The 23,452-nt window shown below is 36.4% G+C and overlaps 1 protein-coding gene across 2 annotated transcripts in view; it reads right to left on the bottom strand.

Annotated features, from left to right (window-relative positions):
* Positions 1 to 558: 558 nt before the first annotated feature.
* Positions 559 to 23,452, bottom strand: part of Ptger3 (prostaglandin E receptor 3) — an 86,773-nt gene continuing 63,879 nt past the window's right edge. The window contains exons 3-5 of one of the 2 annotated variants that reach the window (XR_006147762.1): positions 18,066 to 18,157; positions 15,295 to 15,485; positions 559 to 571 (exon numbers count right to left, since the gene is read on the bottom strand). Coding sequence is in view for 1 of the 2 variants with exons in the window: in XM_042682383.1 (XP_042538317.1) it covers positions 15,482 to 15,485; positions 18,066 to 18,157 (96 nt within the window). In the remaining variant the exon portion in view is untranslated. Of the gene's footprint in view, positions 572 to 14,567; positions 15,486 to 18,065; positions 18,158 to 23,452 lie in introns of those variants that run through there. The other variant, XM_042682383.1, reaches the window with a different exon arrangement.

Here is a 23,452-nt window from a genome sequence, read left to right as displayed (position 1 = left end):
CACAGTGGCTTGATCTAAACTTTTTTGCCTAGGTGCCAGTAGCTCATGCCTGTAATCCTAGCTACTCAGGAGGCTGAGATCTGAAGATCACAGTTTGAAACCAGTCGGAGCAGGAAAGTCTGTGAGATTCTTATCTCCAATAAACCACCAAAAAGCCAGAAATGGAGCTATGACTCAAGTGGTAGAGCACTAGCCTTGAGCAAAAAAAACCTCCTAAGGATAGCATTAGGCCCTGAGTTCAAGCCCCAAGACCAGAACAAACAGACAGACAGACAGACATGCGTATGCATGTGCACACACACACACACACATTCTACTTTCCATGCTATTCACACACACACACACACACACACACACACACACACACACAAAACACAACTTTCCATGCTATTCTCACTGTATCACTCCATGATACAATTCTTATATTTTCTAAGCTGGAAATAAACTGAACAAAACTTCTCCTAACTCAAAGAAACAAGTAGCAGTGAGACAAAAAATAATGATGCAAAAAATGCACCTTGGGCTGGGATATAGCTCAGTGGCAAAGTACTTGCCTAGCAAGTAAAACATTCTGAATTTGATCCCCAGTACTAAAAAAGAAAAGATAAAGACAAAATGCACCAAAGCCCCCTATGTGACTCCTTGCACTCAGTGTTGTCCTTACACCTCTACAGTTTGGTGAAAAATAACATACTAGAAATTTTGCTCCTTTTTTTTTGAATGGTGAAGCATGGTTCTGACTACAAAATACCTGCTCTCAAATGCAAACTGTGGTTTTGCTTACCAGGTGTGTGTCTATGCATATAAAACTCAGAAAAAGTGACTAAGTGACCAACTTGGTGTGCATCCAGTGGATTTGAGATCATGGGGTCACAGATCTTACACAGCATCATATGACTTGATTTGATTTGTTCAGGCTAAAAATTTGCATTCTCATATATTGGTGAGACTGAGCAGATTTAGCCATATGCATTGCTCAAAGTTGCTCTGAGTCAACTTCAAAAGAAAAATCTCATCAACATACAGTCCTTCTTAATACAGAAAACACTATCTTTATCACTTGCAATACCTCATTTATGGAAGTACATCAATAAAAGATGTAGTAGTCTTTGAAATTCTATTTAAGCTTTAAAAAAAAATTTAATCATTGTGCAAAAGGGTGGAGACTGGTTCAATAGGATTCTTTAGATTCTGACCTAACACCCAGGGTTTATCATTCTTGGCTCAGTCAGAAGCTGGTAAGTGCTACATATTTTTGGATTAAAATGGAGCAGGAGTCATGAATGCAATGTTAGAGATTTCAAGTTTACAGAAAATATTGGAAAGGGATGAAGGAAAAGGTGATTCTGAATTGTGTCATAATTTCTATTGCAATGGCAACAAATCTGATATGAGAGAGAAAAGAAAAGAAGAGCCTTGGGATTGTGCTGTCTGTTTTCCCTTGTCTCATTCCAGATAAAAGTCCTGAGGTCTCTTTTTCATTTGCAAATACAGATATCTAATCAGATGACTTTTAACTTTTTACATTTTATTGTAAAGATGCTGTACAGAGGGGTAACAGTTACATGAGTCAGGTACATTTCTCATTTAACATTGTCACCCACTCCATGTTGTTCTCCCACTATCCCTTCCCTTTCCCCACTCCTCCCCCTCCCACCCCCGAAGTTATATAGTTCATTTCTGACATTGTGTCTTGTGAATATCATTGTTGCAATGGGTCATCCTTTGTGCTTCTTTCAGAATTTTGTTATTTTCCTTCCCTTCCTTCAATCAGATAAATGTGCATACAAGATGGAAGGTACTAGAATCAAAGACAGAGATTGCCAGGGATAAACCAATGGAAAAAGAAAAGGAAAATAAAATAAGAAGAAAGAACTAGACTTTTATTTTACTATACTCAGTTAATCCCACATTCTATCCCACAAAAGCTATGACTTTGGGCTCTGGGTTCATATCCTTTAGATTTAAGTCCCAGTTTCTATCACACATTACTATTATAAATGTATACAGTTACTCAATTTTCTTCTTTCTAAAAATTTTACTGTAAAGGTGATAGTTACAAAAGTGAGGAAATGAATACATTTCTTGTTGAACAGTGTTAACCTCTCCCTCCTTTTCTCCTGCTTTCCCTCCCTTCTGACTCCCTTCCTCCCTCCTTTTTCTTCTTTAATTGATCATATACTTGCCTAGCAATTTCCCACACCCAGGTATATCTGAAGCTTTCTATACTTCTAACAACCTGAAAAATAGGACTATTATCACTACTAAGTTTACAAATGAGTAAATGGTTCACTGAAAGTGTAAATATAGATAAAGGGTAACAGACCCAAGAAATTTTGTTCCAGTGTGCATGCACTAAGCCATTACTATTATTATTATTATAGATTCCTTTATTGAGATTAAGTGATTACATACATTTTACAGTTTTGTGGGATAGTGATTTTTAGCTAAAGTCACAAACACATTTTAACTTTCACAAGGCGAATTGCCATTATCATGATCTATAAAGCTTATGAACTCTACAAACTTTGACAATACAACTATTTCTTCCAAATCAGGTGATACATACATTTCTTTTGCTTAGTGTAAGCTGTTCCCTCTTTTTTATTGTAAGGGTGATGTACAGAGGGGTTATACCTACATAAATAAGATAATGAGTACATCTCTTGCCAAACATTGTTACCCTCCCTCACTTTCTCCCATTTCCCCTTGCCTTCAACTCCTCTCCCCACCAGTTGTAAAGTTCATTTCCAACATAGTATCTTGGGAGTATCACTGTTGTCACTATGCCATTATTTACATGCCATGCTAAACTATGACAATCAAGTAATTGTGCTCCCTTCTTGATGTAGGGTGTGTATTTGAGATAATCAGCCTAAAACATTTTTCATAGTAATAGGCATTTAGTAAGTCGCACTGGAGTTTGTCAGTTGCTGTAATGTGAGTTCTGGGCCCTGGCTGCTTATGGGTTCTCCACACTAAAATGATCTTTCACAGTCTACATGATTGGTATCATTTATGCAGCTGGACTTGATATCATTTTTCCATTTGACATTTCTGTTTCCAGGTAGGTCTGTGGCCCAGACCTACCTCTAGCTCATTTGGCTAGGATCCTGACTGGTTTTCTCCAGGAATCAAGTGTGCATGGTCACAGGTCTTAGGTGCTCAGGTCTGCTAAATTTTATTTTCACTGGTTGATTTGTCCCTGCATGTCCTTGAGCAGATTTACATCATTCCAGGAATTAACTACATAAAATGGTTTCAGTCACCTGGTAAATGAGAAAAGGAGTAATTTCAAGGATCCCAGTTCTGGGTTTGAATATCAGCCTTACCTGAGAATAGTCAGTTATATGTTGCATGCTTTAATTTTCTCATTAGTAAAAATGGGGAGAATTCTGATACACAGCATCATTGTTAGAATGAAATATAATGTTATAATTGGTTATATATCACCATATTTAAGCTAAAATGGCTATTGATCAGGTTTTTCTCTTTCTTAAAGTAAAGGGGAACTCCATTTGTCTAGAAAAACATTTCAAGTTAACTTAACTTTCACACCAAGCAATGCATGAACATGCTCTCACATGACTGTAGACCTTGATAGCTAAGTTTCAGGTTATTTAGCTAAGACTCACTCAAGCTAAGAAAGTCATGAACTGCTCACATATTAGTGAATGCTTGCAAATAAAATAAGTAGCATGAAAGTGTTAAGATCTCTAATTGTACTCCATAAACTTGTTTTGTTTTCTATAGTATTTTAAAGGTTTTAGAATTATGTATGATATGGTTACCTTTTGACAGGATGCATGACTCTTTGTGTTCAAGAATCTTAGGAAATAAAATGTTGGTATACAAGACAAAAAAGGTACAGAAATCAAAAACAGTGACAAAAAGGAATAAACCAAAGAGGTTGGGGAAAGACTAGCCTTGTCTATAAGTTTATACAATTTGAGGAGGGGAAGAAATGGTGGGACAAAGGGTGAACCAATTCAGCTGATGCTCACTAGACACTACATTGAAAATAAACTATACAAGTTGGGGGAGGGAGGAGGAAAACTGGAAGAAATTGAGGGAAGGATGATACTTCAAAATGTAATGCATTCAGTACCTAACTTATGTAACTGTATCCACTCTGTACATCACTTTAACAACATTTTTTAAAAAGAAAGAAAATGTGTGTACAAATTTTACCATGCTCATCAATATGTAGCAGAAGTGTCAGAGAATACTACCAAGGATTATATTAGAGGTGTAGCCACAGCTAACGTTATAAAACAGTTTTCCTGATGCTTTAGAAAGAATCTATTACATTTCCTCACCTGGGTCATCCAATAACTATTATCTTATGAAGTCAACACACTGCAAAATGGAAGTTAACCATTAATGTGAAACTAGGTGCATAGCAATTCACATTGCTTTTATTATATTTGAAGGATATGAAAGACAAAAATCCTCATTGAGACTTGAGACTTACACATAGCTCCGTGTGTAACTAATTTTGCAAGTATAGTTGACTATTCTTCATGTACTTCATTCCTTGTACAAAACATCTTCAAATTATAAAGAAACAGAGAAGTATGTTTCAGTGAAGCAAGCTTTATATGAATAATGGGGAAAATATATCAGGAGCACTTGATCTGAATTGTGAAAATTTTCTCAATTAGGCCAGCATTTTTGGTTTGGGGAATATTATAAAGTTCTTGATTCAATAACGTAAAGATTAAAGTAAGTTTTCTGATCTTGATAAAATTGGTATCTATTAAATGGAACTTAAATCTTTTTAATACTACATTTCGGGGGATGATGCTATAAAATCTCATAAATTTTCCTTTTGTTTTGTTTACCAATATATAGTACAGTAAATAAAATGTTAGAAAAAATTTCTTGTATTTTCTGACACAAAAAATCCACTTCCTTCAGAGACTTCTAAACTTATGTCTCTCCTTCCTCAAAAAGGAGACAGAGAATCCAGGGAAAAACAGTAAATAATCTATGAAGGTGAGATGCCAGGTCAAGTTTGATACCTATTCAAGTCATAAGTCTATGGTATTAGTGGTACTCTAAGTAAGTTCAGTTGAAAGGATATCTGTCATACTTTTCTAGAATCCAACTTTACCTCTTCAAATGCTCAAGGTAGGGTCCTAAAGGAAGGATCCCATATTTCCTGACAATCCTATTCTTGCTATAGTCTGGATTTCCTTTTCAAATAGACCCTTTAGATATGTAACTGGAAAAAAAAGAAATCTTTAGGGACATGTTTCTCAAGACCCTGTCTAGAATTACAGTATTTTCTTAGCATTAAATATTGAAATAAGGGCTGGGAAGGTGGCTCAGTGATAGAGTGCTTTCATTGCATGCATAAGGCCCTGGGTTCAATTCCTCAGCACTACATAAGCAGAAAAAGCCAGAAGTGGCACTGTGGCTCAAGTGACAGGGCACTAGCCTTGAGCTGAAGAGCTGAGGGACAGTGCCCAGGCCCAGAGTTCAGGCCCCACGATCGGCAAAAAAATAAAATAAAATACTGAAATAAGCTCAAATATAGTTTTTGCTTTATCCACAGAGCTCCTCCACTAACTCTTCATGTCTGGAATAAAGGATTATGGAGAACAATTCTTAGTATGGGAGAAAGAGTTTCACACACAGGCAGGTGTACACACAAACATAGATGCTGATAGAAAAATACAAAAGGCTTATTTGTGAGAAAACACTTGGAACAGTCTAAGTTCCTGCAATTAGGGAGTTTTGTATTTCATAATTTTCTGAGTAAAAATTAGTTTTACAATTTTCATATTCCTTAACTTTCCTTCTAATAGTGAATGGTTATACTATTAATCAAACTCTGTATTTCTAAATTGTAGAAACGTACCTCTTCTTAAAGTGTTCCACAGTGCAGATACTGAATAAAAAACAAAGATTATTTCAAACAAAATGAACAGCAAGTTTACTGCTGGAGTCAATAAATGTAAAATAATTCAGAAAAGTCAGCTCGAGACAAAGAGAAATAATAAAATTAGATTCATGATAAAGATCCTGATGGCTTTTGTAAGCCTTATAAAAGTCCTTGGAAACCAATAATATGCATTATTAACAAAAGAAAATGTCAAGGACATTTGTAGTGAGTCTTACTAAAGCATTTTCTGGACATTGATGCATTCTGATCTAAGCTACGCAAATTTGGAAAGGGATTTTAATTTCAAAATTATGTCTTACCTTTAGACAAAATACCTGATGATAATTTCCAGCATTTTATGCTATTTACTTCATCTGTTTTCTTTGTAAATGAAGTCATACCAATCAGTTTAATTTTTTATCTCAACATCAAATGTTATGTGAAGAGGCGGGGAGAGAAGATATGGTAGGGGAAAAGCAAAAGAGGGGGTAACAATGCTTGACAGGAATTGAACTCAGTACCTTACTCATGCAACTGTAACAGTATCATTACAATTGAGAATATTAAAAAAACCTAAATGTTAACTATCCATTGTAAACATAATATTTGTACCTTTAAACTATGTTTTTTCTTTCTCTGAATTTTTATCACTACTTTCTTCATTTTTATATATCTACTTTTAATCACTTTAATAAGACAAAAAGAGCAATAAAAATTAAATTATCTTGAAACACCATTGTTCAAGCTTAGAGATGCTGTGTAACAACAGGAAGAGACAGTAAGAAGCAAAATATCTGTCGGTTTATCTCCAAATGTTAGTGTTCAAAAGGTCATGTACTGTTGTGAGTGCATAACTCACAAAACCATCAATGTATTAAAAGACAAATGTATCAAAGCCAGGACCAATTTCTTCTGTTCTATCTTTTGCCTTTTCAGTTGGATTTCTAAAATGCTTGATTGTGGTTGGGATATCTGCTTGTGCACCTTCTATAGTGAAATGAATAATTGGAAGAAGTGAATATTGACTGGGCCACACTGGTAAAGGAAGGGAAAGAGTTCTAATATTTATTGTGTGCCACTGAGATACTGAAAGATACACTTACTCAGCTCAATTATTTTTAACAGCAACACCTTTATGTATAATATAAATATTTCTTCAGCATCTTCAGTGTGCCATGTACTATGCTTACAAGTTCGATAAAACAAAGTGAGTTTTTGATTTTTGTGAAGCTGATATTCTAGTGCAGAAATTAAGAAAGAAGAATAAACAGATGGAATATAAATGACAAGTTAGGGTAGGCTTCATGATGGAAGCAAATGAGAAAAAATTAAAAAAGGAGGCATATAATAGAGATAGGAAGATCAAAAAAAGACTATTGAGAAAAATTTTTAACTATTAACCAAAGGAAGAAGAATTGCTATCTCATATAGGAGAAAGTAAATGAGTAGGGTAGCGTGTGCAAATGACAGGGGTAGGAAAAGAGAGGAAAGATCTTATATCTGCTGAATAGGTTATGAGACAAAAAGTGGATGTATTAGAAGTATTGGTGGTTGTTGGTCTGGAAAACAAGAAATTACATGAATTAGGAATATTAGAGCTAAGGGAAAAAAAGTAGTATCAAGATGTATTCTGGAGGCAGTCAACAGAATCACCCACATTTACTTATGGAAATCCTCGTATAATGATGACAGCCTAAAAGAGAAGAGGGATTTAACCAAAGCTCTTTTAGTAATGTAAAGATGGTGTTATGAACCCATTCTTCCTTAAGGATTTCTACTGGAACACATTTTCTATCTTCAAAGTAGATTTTGTAAAGTCTTGAAAACAAAAGTCTGTACCAGGGGAATGATTTAGAAATCAAACATTCTGTAGTGAGTCAATCAATATTTTCAGTTCACAAATCCATGACCTTATTTTCTTGAAAGGGGTATGGCAGAAACACTTCTTCTGCACAAATTGTCAGAACACTCTTGTGTTTCTGAATAGAAATATGTTGTGTAGCCCTACCTATATGGAGAATGTCTTACTTCCTGAAGCAGTTCTGAGTCATATGCTTCTCCTACAAAATGTCTACACTGCGTAGTTTGAGAGACAAGTGTGTTTGGGCAGCTTTGCTGAAATTCCTCCCATTGCCTGATAGCTGCTCAGCAGTTCCTGCCTTCCCTAGGCAGGCAACCCATGGAAAAGGCTTGGAACCACCAGCTGAGCTACCAGAGCCTACTCTTTTTAAGCTCTTAAAAATTTTAAAGTAAGGAGGTCAGGTCTGTCTGGGACATATTGGTCACATGGTGGGTGGTAGGGTCAGACATCTTGTCTACAAGCTGGGGGAAGAAAACTCCCACTCATTCCCATCACCTGCCTCCCAGGTGATGGTCATGCTCAGATCCCTGGAGGCAGGGCCGGGCACTTGGCTGATAGGTTACTGAATCTGTTAGTCTAGTGCCTGGGACTGGGAATTTCCTGTGGAACTGTCTCCTGCTCGCATCTTATCTAGGCCCCGACCAACCCAGGTGCTATTAAACTATGCCATGTGTATCTGTGATCGTCTCCTGTGTCCTGTCTACTGGCTCATCTCGGGTTATCATGGCATCCCAATTCAGCTCTGAATTGGATTGTTGGTATTGTTGGTATTGTTTCTGTTCTTTCTTTCCTCTCTAGCCTGTTTCCTAGTTGTGTTATATGTATTTGGGGGCTGCAGGCCTTTGTAACAACGGGCGGCCTGCAGCCTTCTAACTATATATTAAAGACTTCAATATTCTATATTTCAAAATGTGGCTTCTGGGATGATTCACCTTACAACATTTTAAAGCTGCTTCGGCTTCTGTTTCTTCATTTGTATCCTCTTACTGTTGTATGTGATAATGCTAATCACCCCGACTCCATCTCTCCCCTTCCTCAATACAGGACCGGTCTGCACTTCCTTGCACTGTGCTTCCTTTTCCGGTTAGCATGACCTCATACAGCCTGGAAGCACTTGAGTTTTGGTGCACTTCCCTTTCCTCCTCCTTGAGAGGCTGGTGTTATCTGAAACCTCCTTTGGTCAGCATCTCTGAATCCCAATGAAAATCCTCAGTGAGGCTGAAAATCATTCATCATTTAAAAATATTAAGAGCGAGATTTGCATGGGGTTTGTTGCTTCCACCTTCACCATATAACCTAATCTTCTTCACTGTTTCAAATCAAGAGACTTGATGGATACAAATCCAAAATAAGGAAATGTGACAGTTGACAGAATGTAAGGTTAAAATTCAAATGGATCTGGCTCTTTAAAAAATATTGTCTTTAAGTAGTTGTACAAAAGAATTGTCATTTCATAAGACAGTTTATGAATACAATATGTCTTATTCAATGACATCCCTTTTAATATTCCCACCCATTCCTCCCTGGTCTCTGCTTCTCTCCCTGTCCTTAGTTGGATTCCTGTCCATGGATCTGGTTCTAAGCCTGTCTTGTAACTTATTTGCTAGCTGACTTGTCCTTTTCTCTTCTATAAAGGCTTCTTTCCACTACGCTGAAAGTCACTTGAATCCATCTTTAAAAAGGATGTTATGAAATTTTCTTTGACAATGCTGTTGTAAAGAGTATGAGAGTTTGACAGGGTTTTCCATGGGCCCAGGAGTAGAGGCTGGTAGTATGGAGCTGTGTGACTGCATTGCTTTGATAATTTTACAGAGCTGCAACATAACATACTCTTATTAAACCTCATAGCTATCCTGAATAGGATAGGAAAGCCTTAGCATGTTGATGATGGTACTGAATTCTAGAGCTTTTAAATTACACATCCAAATTCACATAGATCAATGGAAATCCAGCACCTCTGATATCACATCTAATATCCTCTCATTTTTACTATAACAACTTTCTCTGTGTGTAGACAAGCAAATTCAATATTATCTCCATGTCATTTTGCTATAATATAGGCATTTTGTTTTAGTTAAATAGAACAGATGTGAAAGTGCATATTTACCAAATAAGTACAAAGAAAAAGAGAAGACATATGAGAGTTTAAAAAAGGAAACTAGAAATCTACTCTTTCAAATGATATTAAAGTGAGGTCTTCTCACATATTCTCACTAAGAATAATACTCCTAGTTTCAGAGAGTTTTCATGCATACTTACATGAAGAAGAGGAAATGAAGAAGGGGCTATGTTTTTACTGGAACAACCTAAATGTCAAAACACACTTAATACATGCATTAGGAACATACACTGAGCAGCATGCTGTGAGACTGTCTACCACTTCCAGAAGCTTTGACACAACAAGAATTACTTCCAGCCATAGTCACAGAAGATCTGACTTGATGTTGACTAGGAAACTGAATGGGTTTGGAGATTGAATAAAATCTCAGTGACACATGTCATCCCTGGCTGAAATTAAGGAAGACAATTCTAAAGTAATCCTGTATCTGACCCTAAAACACTGGCATTTTCTTCCTAAGAGGTTAATGTCAAAAATCTCATGAAAGATGTGGTAGGAAAACTCTTTTAGTTTGTATCCTTTTTTATTTTTGAGCGACCCAATTAGAGCCAATTGCTCAATTTGGGGAAGAATGGAAGTTTTATGAGAAACAAAATAAATAGATGAAAGCTCAGAGACCACAGAAATGGATGGCAGCCACATAAACTGGATCATAGGCATTCCTGTAATAGTGGCAAATACTATTAGCTCAATACCATCAATTGACAGTAAACTTGAAAATGGACTGTGGAAGGTATCAGATTTGCCTGAGTTAAAATTTTTTTAAATACAAGATGGAAATAAAATTAGTCGACAGCTAATTCATAACTGCACCAATTTTTAAGAGTCATGACTCAATAATTGCTTTAGTCTACTTGACAAAAATGACAATGGAGTCACAGTATGGGCTCCTATGGTGACATGAATGATTCTGTACTTTCATCTTTTCCCAAGATGGCACATAGTCCTTTGCATACTAAATATGTTCTGAACTCTGTGAATGGGAAGGAGGGAGGGAAAAAGAGGAGAATAGAGGATGAAGTTAAGAGGAAAGAAGATTGAATTTCAAATAGATGAAAAAGAGGAGGGCACAACAAACACTAGAGATCAGAAAGGAGGAGATTTGATAAGAAACATAAATAAATAGAATTAATGAGAAATCAAGCATATTCACTTCAGTATACCAGCAAATTCCTAAGATGAGTAACAGAGAAAAGAAACAGGACTCAACCCAACCAGGAAAAGAACCAATAAAATTATAAAAACCAGTAAAAGCTCTCAATGTAAATGGTCCCAATTGAAAGGCTCAGACTGGCTGACTGAATTAAAAAGAAAAGATCCAACTGTTAATTGAAAGAAATGCTACAAATGAAGGGATGGAAAATGATATACCAAGTATATGAAAGCTACTCATATTTAGTAAAAGGAGGTTGAAAGCTGTTTTTCTCTTGAAACCAGTACCTTCTCTTTTATTTTCTTCATTGTTTTCTAAGGACTTGTTTGTTTGCTTGGAAATCTCTTAACACTTCCCAAATGATCAGGACCACTCCCTTTCCCCCTTACTAATAGCAAACTTTATTATTTCTATCCCTACTGAATTTCTCCTACTGCTAAATTCCTTCCTTGACTTTGGTTGAAGGCTCCTATGGTTTAGGCTCACACTTCTATCAAATAACTGTTCATTATTGGAATGTATCCACAGATGTGCTACAAAAACTTTTTTTGATATAAGGTTTCACCAGATGACAAATTATCTCATCTTTACAGTCATCCTTTTTCATCCTCTGAAAAGCAAAAGGGGGAAAAGGACATACTCATCAGCCAATGAAAAATATTTTCTAGCACAGTAGTGAAGATGATATATTAACACTGGTTTCCTGTGGTTGTTATAATGAAGTACCATATACTAGATTGTTTAAATGCCAAAAAATGTATTATCTAATGGTTTTAGAGGCTGAAAGTCCTATATCAAGGTATTGGAAGGGCTAACTCCTTCTTTGAACTACAAATCTATTCTATGACTATCTTCTAATCTCTGGTGGTTTGTTCAAAATGGCATTTCTTGGCCTATGGCCACATCAACCTGTCTCTGCTTTCATGTTCACATATTGCTCCTCCTGGATATGCACTCATGTTCAAATTCCCCTTTTCATTAAGACATCAGTCACATTAGATTAGGAGTCTACCTCACTGGAACCAAACTATGTATGTAATAACCTATGTTCAAATAAGATCATATTCTGAAACTCTGCAAGTTAAAATTCAACGTAAGAAAGTAGAAAGGGAAAATTCAACTCATATCTGAAGAGCAGGTTGGTTTAGGGAGGAAAACAAATCAAAATCATAAATTCTGAAGTCGTAAGACTTTAAAATCAAAGGCATTGGGAGAGGCAGATGACCTAGAACGCAAGATGAGACTTTTATTACTACGATATGAAACAGAGGTACAACTGTTCATTATATCTTTCAAAATTGTGTGAACAGGTACAGAACTTTAAATTAAAATATTCAGATAAGTTAGCCTGACTTAAAAAAAAGGCAACTTAAAAAAACTGACCAACATTATCCTCTGTGCTCAGTAATGGCATCAAATACCTTTTAAAAATCCTCTTTGTTCAATGAGCTTTACAAAGCTTCTTTGTCCTTTTTCAATGAGTAACATCTAGTTTCCCTTCAAGTTTCAATGCCTAAAAAAGTATATGGCTCTGATTTCAGATTTTCTACAGACAAATCTGAGGTTTTTTTTTTTCAGATAAGGGGTAGGTTTATTCATCATTCCGGCTGGCACTAGGCCATCTTGGTCCTCCACACGGTGGGGAAAGGCCTGGGAAAGAGAGCTGGGAGAGCTGGGAAAGAGAGAGAGAAGAGCTAGAAAAGAACAGAGAGAGAGCAGAGAGCAGAGAGAGCTAGAAAAGAGCAGAGAGCTTACTTGAGTTGAGAAACATTAGTTTCAAAACATATAAGAGTGAGATGACTAAAATTACTTTTTTAAAAGCCCACAAAAATTATGTTAAGTGAAGTAAACTAGGCCCAAAGAAACATAGGTCCCAAGGTTTCCCTTATTTGCAATTAGTATAAGTTTAGGACAGGCAGAAAAAGTCAAAAGCTATGTACACATGACCATATAAGATGATGTTAAGTGAAATGAAACCCAAGATAGGGTTTTTTCTCTTGCTATTGTTTTTAATGTATTTATAGGGTACTATGCAATTTTTTTGTTTCTTTGGTATGTTCCTCCCCCTCGGTATAACCTCTGTTTTCACTGTATTTGATCTGGTGCCCTGCATCATGTATATACATTTTTCTAATTTAGGGAGGGGAAGGGAAAAAACAAAATGCTTAAATAGGGATACAGGCTGACCCATTATAACAATGAGATGTTTTCTTCCAAGGCCTTAGTTGCATTGTTGGTGGGAGTGTAAACTTGCTAAAACATTTTGGAAAGTAGTTTGGAGGTTCCTCAAAAGACTCCACATAGAGCTTTCCTGTGACCCAGTAATCCCATTTTGGGGCATTTACCCAAATGATCACAAACAAGACCTTACTAAAGCTACCAGTACAACTATGTTTGTTGCAGCATTATTTACCATAGCTAAGATCTGGAACCAACCCAGATGCCCCTCAGTAGATGAATGGATCAAGAAAATGTGGTATATATACACAATGGAATTCTATGCCTCCATCAGAAAGAATGATATTGCCCCATTTGTTAGGAAGTGGAAAGACTTGGAAAAAATTATACTAAGTGAAATATGCCAGGTGCAAAGAAACATAGGTCCCATGGTTTCCCTTATTTGCAATAACTAGTATATGTCTGAGACAAGCAGAAAAGGTCAGATAAGTTGATGTTAGGTGATAAGGATTCAAGTGGTTTTTCTTTCTTGCTATTGCTTCTAACATATTTATAAGATGATTTTTTTTGTTGCTTTATATGTCCCTCCCCCACAGCATAGCCCCCCCCCCCTTTATTTTTTACTGTATTTGATGCTGGTATAATTTGTGGAGGGGAACGGAAAAAACAAATTGTTTAAATATGGATACAGGTACATTTCATTGCAACCATGCTATGTCAAAAAACGAGTGTAGGGCTGGGGAGGTGGCTCAGTGATATAGCACTTGCCTTGCATGCCTGAGGCCCTGGGTTTGATTCCTCAGCACCACATAAGCAAAAAGAAAAAAAAAGCTGGAAGTGGCACTGTGGCTCAGGTGGTAGAGCGCTAGCCTTGAACTGAAGAGCTGAGGGACAGCGCCCAGGCCCAGAGTTCAGGACCCACGACCGGACCCCCAAAAAACGAGTGTAGTCATGGAGATGGGAGGCAAGGATGGTAAGAAAAAAAAAAGGAGGAGGAACAAAGGAGGAGGCTACAATGCTTGATAAGAAATGTACTCATTATCTTGCCCATGTAATTGTAAGCCCTCTGTACAGTATTTTCACAATAAAAAAACTTATTAATAAAAAACCAATGAGATGCACAAGACACTATGTTGAAAACGAACTTTACCACTCTGGCAGTGGGAGGGGGTTGGAGAGAGTATTTGGGGAGGTGGGGAAGGAAGGAATAGTAGGGGAAAAACAAAGGAGGAGGCAACAAACAATGCTTGATAGGAAATGTCCTCATTACCTTACTCGTGTAACTGTAACCCCTCTGTACAGTGTCTTTACAATTAAATATGTACTTGAAGAAAAAAAAGAAAGAAAGTCCACAGAATTTTTTAAAATTCCAATACAGACAAAAATAGACTTTTATTTCAAAGCAGTCACAGCATTTGGTGTACAGTAGCTGTCATTTATTAATTTTGCCTTTTTAGATGCTACCTGAGAGCCTGGGAAGAAATTATAGGTGATGTTTCATGGTGATTCAAGAATAAAACACAAATGAAGTAATACCTAGGGGCTTTGTCTTCATGTTTTCCACTGTTCTACTTGAATATTTAATAATCACTAAGCTTATTACTGTTAATGACACTTCAAAAGTGCTCTTAACCTTATCGTTCCTTTGTCTCTAAGGGAAGAAACATATAATAACTAAACCGATTACTAAATAAGTTGTAACCAAAACTGAAAGTTAGGAGTTTTTATTTGCAAACCTAATCCAGGAGGACATAGCCTCTGTATAATATTAATTATACAATCTGTGTAAAGATCATGATGGTTCCTACCTTCATGAGGCATACTTTTCTATCTCATTAAGTCAAATGAATGATTCTTCCTGATGTGTTTGCTTTTCACTGTCAAAAATTTATACCAATTCATGAAATTCAGGTTGGGAAATCAGAAACTGTAGCAAATGTAAAGATAGCCACACGGGAGAAGATAAACCCAGATAAAGGTGTGCGACTGGAGACCACACATGCCACTCTTTCTTTTGCTCACCTTTCTAGCAGTAATATTTGTGTAACCCTTCCCAACTTCTTAAATGAGTATGCAAAATTCTTCAAAGGAACCAAGTGAATATGGATTATAATAATAAAACTAGCTTCTGAATGCATTACTGACAAGAAACATGTTAAAATATGAGACAAAAATAAAGATGCAATCCAAATCGGAGCACAAAATTCTCCTCAGATGGGAAGCCACATACAAACTCAGGAAGCAGGAATTTCAATTAAAAAGTCCACCTCTGTTCTTTCATTATCTGTTAGAATAGAGAGGGAGAGAGAGAGATACCGTAAGTGCGGACAAGGATAAACTTTTAAATTTCTGTGTATATTGAGAGTAAGATATGGTAAAATGTCTATATATTGTCAAATAATGCTTGTTTGAAGCAATGCTATGTTTTACAAATGGGAGAAACTTATCCTAAAATAAGAGCTGTATGTATGTAATTGCAGTCCCAAACTAATAATGAAGAGTGAAAACTGAAATGGACAAGAAATGCAATTTTCTTCTATTAAACAAAGCATTGTATATTTTTAAATGATAAATGAAGTACTGATTAAGGTGAAGCAAAGCATAAATTTTCTTCATTGGTAATGAAATGTGCAATATCTATCATTCTTTTCAGATGCAATCTGACTACCTTCATTTGTAAAGAATATTAAAAACAGTATATTGCATGTTTCTTTAAAGTCTTCTTATAAAAAATGCACACATAAAAAAAAACCCTCAGCATTTCAGCCCTCCAGTAATGATGCAGTACTGTTAGTCATGGTGCCAAATGTGACCACAGATTAAGTTTAAGTAAACTGTAGTATACTCTTTTGATAGACTCATATAAATATTCAAATAGCTTTGCAAAATATTTGCAAATTGTCTGAGAAATGCTTATACTAACTGAAATAAGAAAGCACAAAAATGCATATATAATATCATATGCATATAAAACAAAATCAAGAAGAACATAGGGAGAAAAGAATAGAACAAACTATTCTAAATTAAGGAGAGATTTTTTTTTTCTGAGTGGTGGAACTCAAGTTTAGCAAGCCATATTTCTATTTTTCCCCAAAGTTTCTATACAAAGTACAGCTTTTTTCTTTTTTCTTTTTTTGGTCCAGTTGTGGGGTCTGAACTCTAGGCCTGGGCGCTGTCCCTCAGCTCTTCAGCTCAAGGCAAGCGCTCTACCACTGAGCCACCTTCCCAGCCCTTGGCTTTTTTCTTATAATGGAGTATATGTACAATAAAATTTACCTAAAATTAAAAATACTATTAGAATAAACCTATAAAAAGGAGACATAAGCAGTTACCACTTCTTTTCCTTTTGTCTCACCCCTAATGAAATTCTTGTTTATAGCAAAACAATGCCCAACTATATGTATTCATATCTCTCAGTTATTAAAAGAAAGATGTAGAATTGTAAATGTCAGATGAATAAAAATTGTATTTGACTTATCATTTTAAAACTATCTTTCAGAATCGCCCAGCTTATTATTTTCATGTTAGCTTAGTTGCAGACTTTATCCCCATTGAAAAGCATTCAATGTCCCCTGAAAAACAAAGTGATCATCTCTCATTTACTGCAGTCATTGGGAGGACAAATAACCAACAAAATTAAGCTGTTGAATGTCCACACTCATAATAACTTTTATAAAGTAGAGAAGTTCTTATATTTAAGAATAGCTAGAGGATTAAATAAAGAAGCATGCTAATTTCTATTCAAATGAAGAGATAGACAGGTCATAAGTTAGTATGCCATTTGGAAAAATAATAAAATCCTGTCATTCACATTATCTCTTTTTTATATAAAAAAAAAAGTAGATCAGAGGCTGGGAATGTGGCTTAGTGGTAGAGTGCTCGCCTAGCATGCATGAAGCCCTGGGTTCAATTCCTCAGTACTACATACAGAAAAATCTGGAAGTGGTACTGTGGCTCAAGTGGTAGAGTACTAGCCTTGAGCAAAAGAAGTTCAGGGACAGTTCCTAGGCCCCGAGTTCAACACCCAGGACTGTAAAAAAAAAAAATACATCACTTATTACAATAATACCTGTCAGAGTTTATTTAATTAATCCTATAGTCCAAACAGAAATATTAAGTGCTTGAGAATGGAAATACATGCTTAGAATTTAATATAAGCTGGGCAATAGTGGCTCATGCATGTAATCTTAGCTACTCAGGAGACTGAATTTTGAGGATTGTAGTTTGAAGCCACCTAGGGTAGAAAAGTCCATGAGGCTCTTTCCTCCAATTAAACACCACATAAGAGCCAGAAGTGGAGCTGTGGCTTCAGTGGTAGAGTGCTAGCCTTGAGCACAAAAGCCAAGAGACTTCATCCAGGTCTTAAATTCAAGTCCTGTGACTGGGACAAAATAAAAAAGTAATAACATGGACTATCATGAATTGATTCGATATTAGGTTATGCTTTCTAAAGTGTCCATTCATTAAAGTGTCTATTTCATGTAAAATAATCCAATCAAAAGGATAACCAAAAGTGTGATAGTCATACAGAGGATACATTGGAGTCTAAACCTTAGCCTTGAAATCCTTCTGTAGCATGTTCTTATAAAAATATAATCAATGATGTCTAGGCCAGCCTGTTTCATTGCAAGAAAATTGATTTGCCAGAATTGCAGACTGGAGCCAGGCTCAGAAAGCTCTTAGCTGGAGTTAATTTAAGTAGAGTTTTATAAACAGTAACAGCTCTTCTATGGAATTTAGTACTCCTTAATCAGATGTGTATATTTAATTTGCATTCTAATTCTTAGGGATACGCTGTCTTTGTGGCAGAACAGAGAGATGAGGAAAGGCCATCCTGTCCATCCAAGCAGCTTCTAAATCTCACCTTTCCAGAAGGTCACTCCACATCAAGGTTGAAGAGCATTGGTGGGGTAAGGAAGCTGAACTGGAAGCATAGTTGTTTGTGGGGTACCTGATCTGTAAACAGAGGGTTTCAGGAGACACGATTATTGATGAAGACCCCTTTTGTCAGGTGGCATTTCCTAGAACAACTCACATCAGCTCACACTGGTTATGACCAAGTAAATAAAGATGTTTCAGCTACTATCTTCCTCTAGCTATCTCATCCCTACCTCCATGTTTTGATTCTCTCCATGTGTTGGTCTTCTTGCACTTCCCCATCTAGCACTCGACCATGTCTGATAACTTGAACATCTTTACAGCAGATACCTCCATTTCTGTTTAATGCTGAAGAATGGCTTTAAATGATTTGTTGTAGGCAAATCTAATTTTGCTACTTCTCAGTGTATTAGTTTTCATTATTTACTGTTGGCTCTTAGGATGAAGACCAGAATTCTTTACCTCAAAGGCCCTAGTCTGAATGCTCCTGGAAACTTCTCGTTTTCAAACAGCCATTTGTTTTGCATGTTGCCCTACCCACCTTTGAACATTATGAACAGCATCCCTCTTCTCACTCCAGAGCCTTTGTACATCATTCATTCATTCCTACATCACATGTCTAACACAGTCATTCTACGATCTCAGTTTGAAAATTTACTTCCTCAGAAAGCATCCTGTTGACTAAGATTGTCCCTCACCGTATGTGGGGAACACCACTATTATTCTTTTTAGGAACTCATTTGATATTTGTCATTACATCTAAGCTGTAAGTGTCAGGAGAACAGTGGCTCTGGTTTTGCTTGCCACTGCATCTCCATCAACAATCACAGTGCCTGGCCAATAAGACTTTGCAAAATGAATGGGTGAAGGTACAAAACTGGCACATATCTCAACATACTTGTTAGATTATAACCTAGATTTACTCGCTGCAACTGCAAAATTCTAAGAAAGTATTTTTCTGATAGCTAAAAAATATTTTCTATATTTTCTAGTAATTCTGTTGGGGTGGGGGGAAAGCAGAATGAAATTCTAACAAGAAACTGTTACAAGAAAAAAAAAAACAGCCAGGCGACAGTGGCTTACCCCTGTAATCCTACCTACTCAGGAGGCTGAGATCTGAAGATCATGGTTCAAAGCCAGCCTAGTCAGGAAAGGCCGTGAGACTCTTAACTCCAATAAACCACTCAGAAAATTGAAAGGGGTGCTGTGGCTAAAGTGGTAGAGTGCTAACCTTAAGCTGAAGAGCTCAGGGACAGCCCTCAAGCTGGGAGTTCAAGCCCTAAGACCAACAGAAAAAAAAAGGAGAAAACAGAAACCAGAAAGAAATGGAATCTAATGTTTTTGTTCAGCCTATTTTTTAATTGGCTTCTTAGAGTGTTTTCTTTCTCAAAAATGTTACTAAGATCATCCAAGGCAGTGTACCTATCCTAAGTGACATGACATTACATATTTGTCCATACAGACATTTAGATTTCCAACTCTTGAATGTGTTAAACGAAAGGATAATTTCTGTTTTATAAAGGCAGTGTCTGAAGGATCATAAAGTGCTATGTGTTGTTTACAGCAGAGCTGACACTTGGCCAGTATCTATTTCAGAGCAAGTAGGAAAAAAGTTAGTAGTACTTTTCACTGAAACATTGGCTCTGGAAGAGTGGTTTGACTTGGGGGAAAAATCACATATTTTCCAATTTATTTTGTGATACTTTCTTTTTTTTCTTGGGTCCGGTCGTGGGGCCTGAACTCTGGGCCTGGGCACTGTCCCTCAGCTCTTCAGCCCAAGGCTAGTGCTCTACCACTTGAGCCACAGCGCCACTTCCGGCTTTTTTTTCCTTTTTTTTGCTTATGTGGTGCTGGGGAATCGAACCCACGGCCTCGAGCATGCAAGGCAAGCGCTCTACCACTGAGCCACCTTCCCAGCCCTATTTTGTGATACTTTCAAAGCCTGTTTTGCACTCTTGCATGAAAAGTCCCTCTTTATATACTAAAGAACAATCTGGTTAGAACAGGTTCCTATTTTAGCTGGCCAGTAGGTTTCTCATGCTGATGTTATACTAATTGGTTCTCGTTTAGATCACTGCTTTAATTAAGTGAACACACTCAGTCTTGCATTATTTATTGGCAAAAGTTTAGTAGTAGATACAACTTTAGGAATTTGGATGTCATATGGCTGTCCAATGTCAAATAGCAGAAGAATAAAGGAAGGGGAGGTTGCAATATAATCTATGAAGAGCTAAGGGTTTGCTTCCTTCCTGCACATATGAACTATTCCTCTGGTGGGTCTTTATTTGCCTTAAGAACACACCATCACTTTCCCCATAAGTGTCATTAGAAATTTTTGCCACATCTGATTTCTGCAGTATACTCCTTAAACCAGTAGATCATTAATTTCAAACTACCTCTTTATCTCTTTTGCTTAACTCCTTTCTAGTCTTCTGGACATTCTTCAAGTGCTCACCTGTATTCAACTAGTGTGTCTGTTTGATTCACTAGTATCGAACTAGATACATACTAGATAAAATTGCCTGGGGAGTTTCATTCTACCAGTGAGAGTGTTCCATGTGATATTTATTACAAAGGTGGATATAGGTCATTATACATTTGTACAAACCTAGCAAGAAAGCAGCAAGAGTGAAACTGAGGTCGACTGTTGACTCTTGGTATTGATATGTTAAAATGGGTTTAATGGGTTTATGGGCTCATACACTGTAAAAATGGGAGGTGAGGTTTTATTGACTATTGGTATTTGAGGGCAGAAGATCTGTGGGAAATTTCTGTACCTTCTTGTCAATTCTGCAATAATTTTTCTAAAAATACATACTAGTTTTTAAGTGATTGTATATTAGAAGTGATAATTTAACTGAATGATAGTCTTTTGACTACTATTTATGATGTAAACTTTTCTTTAACACATTGTCCCTATGTTAAGACACACATAGGTAAATCCTACATACTTCTCAGTATCCAATTGCTACCAGATAAAGTTCTGAAGTACCTAAGGTCTACCACTAAGTGGCTCCACTTACACCTCTGGATTTATCTTGTCTAATCTTCACGCAAACCATACTTCCATCCAGACATTGCTTACTCCTCCAGAGATCTGCCAGCACACATTCACACCTAATTGTGGTAGAATGCAATATCCATTTATAAAAATTCTTCTCTCTACCTCTCTCTAGAATTAATTCTACAAGGCCCTTCCTTCCATTTTCTTAGAAATGTACCTTTTTTATCACATTTCTACAGCATTTTATGCAGTATTCAAAGTGCACTCACCATATTATACTTATTAGTCTATACATCCATTTCTCATACTCTGGTTTACAAAGTCTAATAAGTATTGAGTAAAATGGAATTTTAGGTAAATTGTTGGCTCTTCTTCAATAAATGTCAGCAAGTTAAGGATTAACCAAATTTTTTGGCATGCATGAGAATTTACCAGGTGTAATTTACCACAGTAGATATGATTGTATTCTCACACCTTTATCTTTTCCCTTACCTCTAACAAGGATAATCTTCATGTGTCCCACATAATACTTTGAGAATATTCATGATCACATTTTACACAACTTGTCTTCATTGAACTGAGCAGAAAACACATGGATACTTAGTGCAGTTTTTTGAGTGAATGAATGAATGAACACATTACAAGTAAGGGCTGTCTTTGATTGAGTACTCCCAGAGTCAGACCCTCAACCAAAGATTTGTATTTCAGCTAATAATGAAGGATCTTGTCTTAGGAGAAGGAAGTGAAAGAGTGAAAAGGGAGAAGGGGGTAGGGGAAAGAAAAAGGAAGAAGGAACAGGAGGAGAAGAAATGGAATTTCAGATGAATTTAGCTTCCACCTGATCCTTAGGTGAACTCTGGAATATAAATGACACATCAACCTTTGTCCCATGTCTAGACAAGGGTATATATATATATATATATATATATATATATATATACATCTATCTATCTATCTATCTATCTATCTATCTATCTATCTATCTATCTATCTATCTATCTATCTATCTATCTATCTATATATTTCCTGTAGCCTTTACTTCTTGGGAGGAACACTAGTGGTAGGTCCCAGTGTGAACAGTCAATAGTGAAACAAGCAAGTTCTGGTTTCTTGAACACACTAATATGTAAATACAGGAGGCAGTTTGAATTTCAATTTGACTCCAATGTGAATTTGACACTTGGACTGAATTATTATTTTTCTGTGGCAATTAGACTAAAAGGACTGATATGTGAATGGTGACTCCCAGACACCGGAACAAAGAAGTTTTGAGGCTTCTAAAATGGATTGTTTGTTGACGTTGTGTCTGTTGGTTTGGCTGAGAGTGCCTGGTGAAGGTGCTTAGAGACACACTGCCTGTCTGTGTGAACACTGAAGTAGTTCTTGCAAGGGTGATTCCAGAATGACTGAGGTATACCACATGGCTATTTTAGATCCTTAGAGTTCTTGCTATTCATCTACCTCAGTTCATGAATTTATACCCATCCACTGCCTAATCTTGGACGATATGAGCTTAGCTTGATTTTGTTTTTGAAGAAAAAGACTATAGAAAAACTTCTCTAGCTTCCTTCCTTTCACTTCTATTTACCTGTGTGCTTGTTATAGATTATCCCCTCTTTCTTCAGCATTCCTGTCACTGGCTCCAGTACTTCCACTTTTAATTATGCCTTGCTTGGGGAAACCAAATGTACACAAATGCCGGTGCTTGGGCTATGTGACTCTACCATTTCCTGTAAGCACATTCTATTTCCTAGTTGTTCTTTCAAGTGTCTCTAAATAATCCACTAAGATTATAAAGTATCTTCTCTTTGTCAGATACTGTTCTAAACCTTTACCAACATTAAATCCTTTGACTATTTTCATAACTACCTGGCACATGAAGAAATGGAAGTATGGATAAGTAACCTGTAGAGTCAGCAACAGAGAAGTGGCAGACTTTGGATTCAAATGCAGGCAAACTAGTTCTAGAACACATGTGCTAACAACACAGTATTTCATCTCCTCTAATTCCCTGTAATTGAACTGCATTCCTATGCTAATAAAACTAGTCTTTGTATAACCTGGTATATGTTATCATTTCTAAAATTGCAGGTCTCAGGAAAGATATTCTTGTATGGTATAATAAAGCTCTGTTATTTACAAACTTGTCTCTTTCTTTTTACATGAGTAATGAAACTTTAGTCTGGAATAAGTAAATCATTCTTCTGATGAATGAGATTAAGGTAATATTTTCAAGATACATAAAATAAATTAATCAACTGATTGCTAGAATTAGAATTACTAGAAATAGAATTTGACCAATTCAAAGAGAAATATTTCAATAATTTTGGAATATTAAATTAGAAACCCAAGTTTCTAACAGCAACTTG

This window comes from Dipodomys spectabilis, unplaced genomic scaffold, assembly GCF_019054845.1.
Source record: "Dipodomys spectabilis isolate Male_0828 unplaced genomic scaffold, ASM1905484v1 ptg000002l, whole genome shotgun sequence".
Lineage (NCBI taxonomy): Eukaryota > Metazoa > Chordata > Mammalia > Rodentia > Heteromyidae > Dipodomys > Dipodomys spectabilis.
This window is presented reverse-complemented; position numbering and strand designations above follow the sequence as displayed.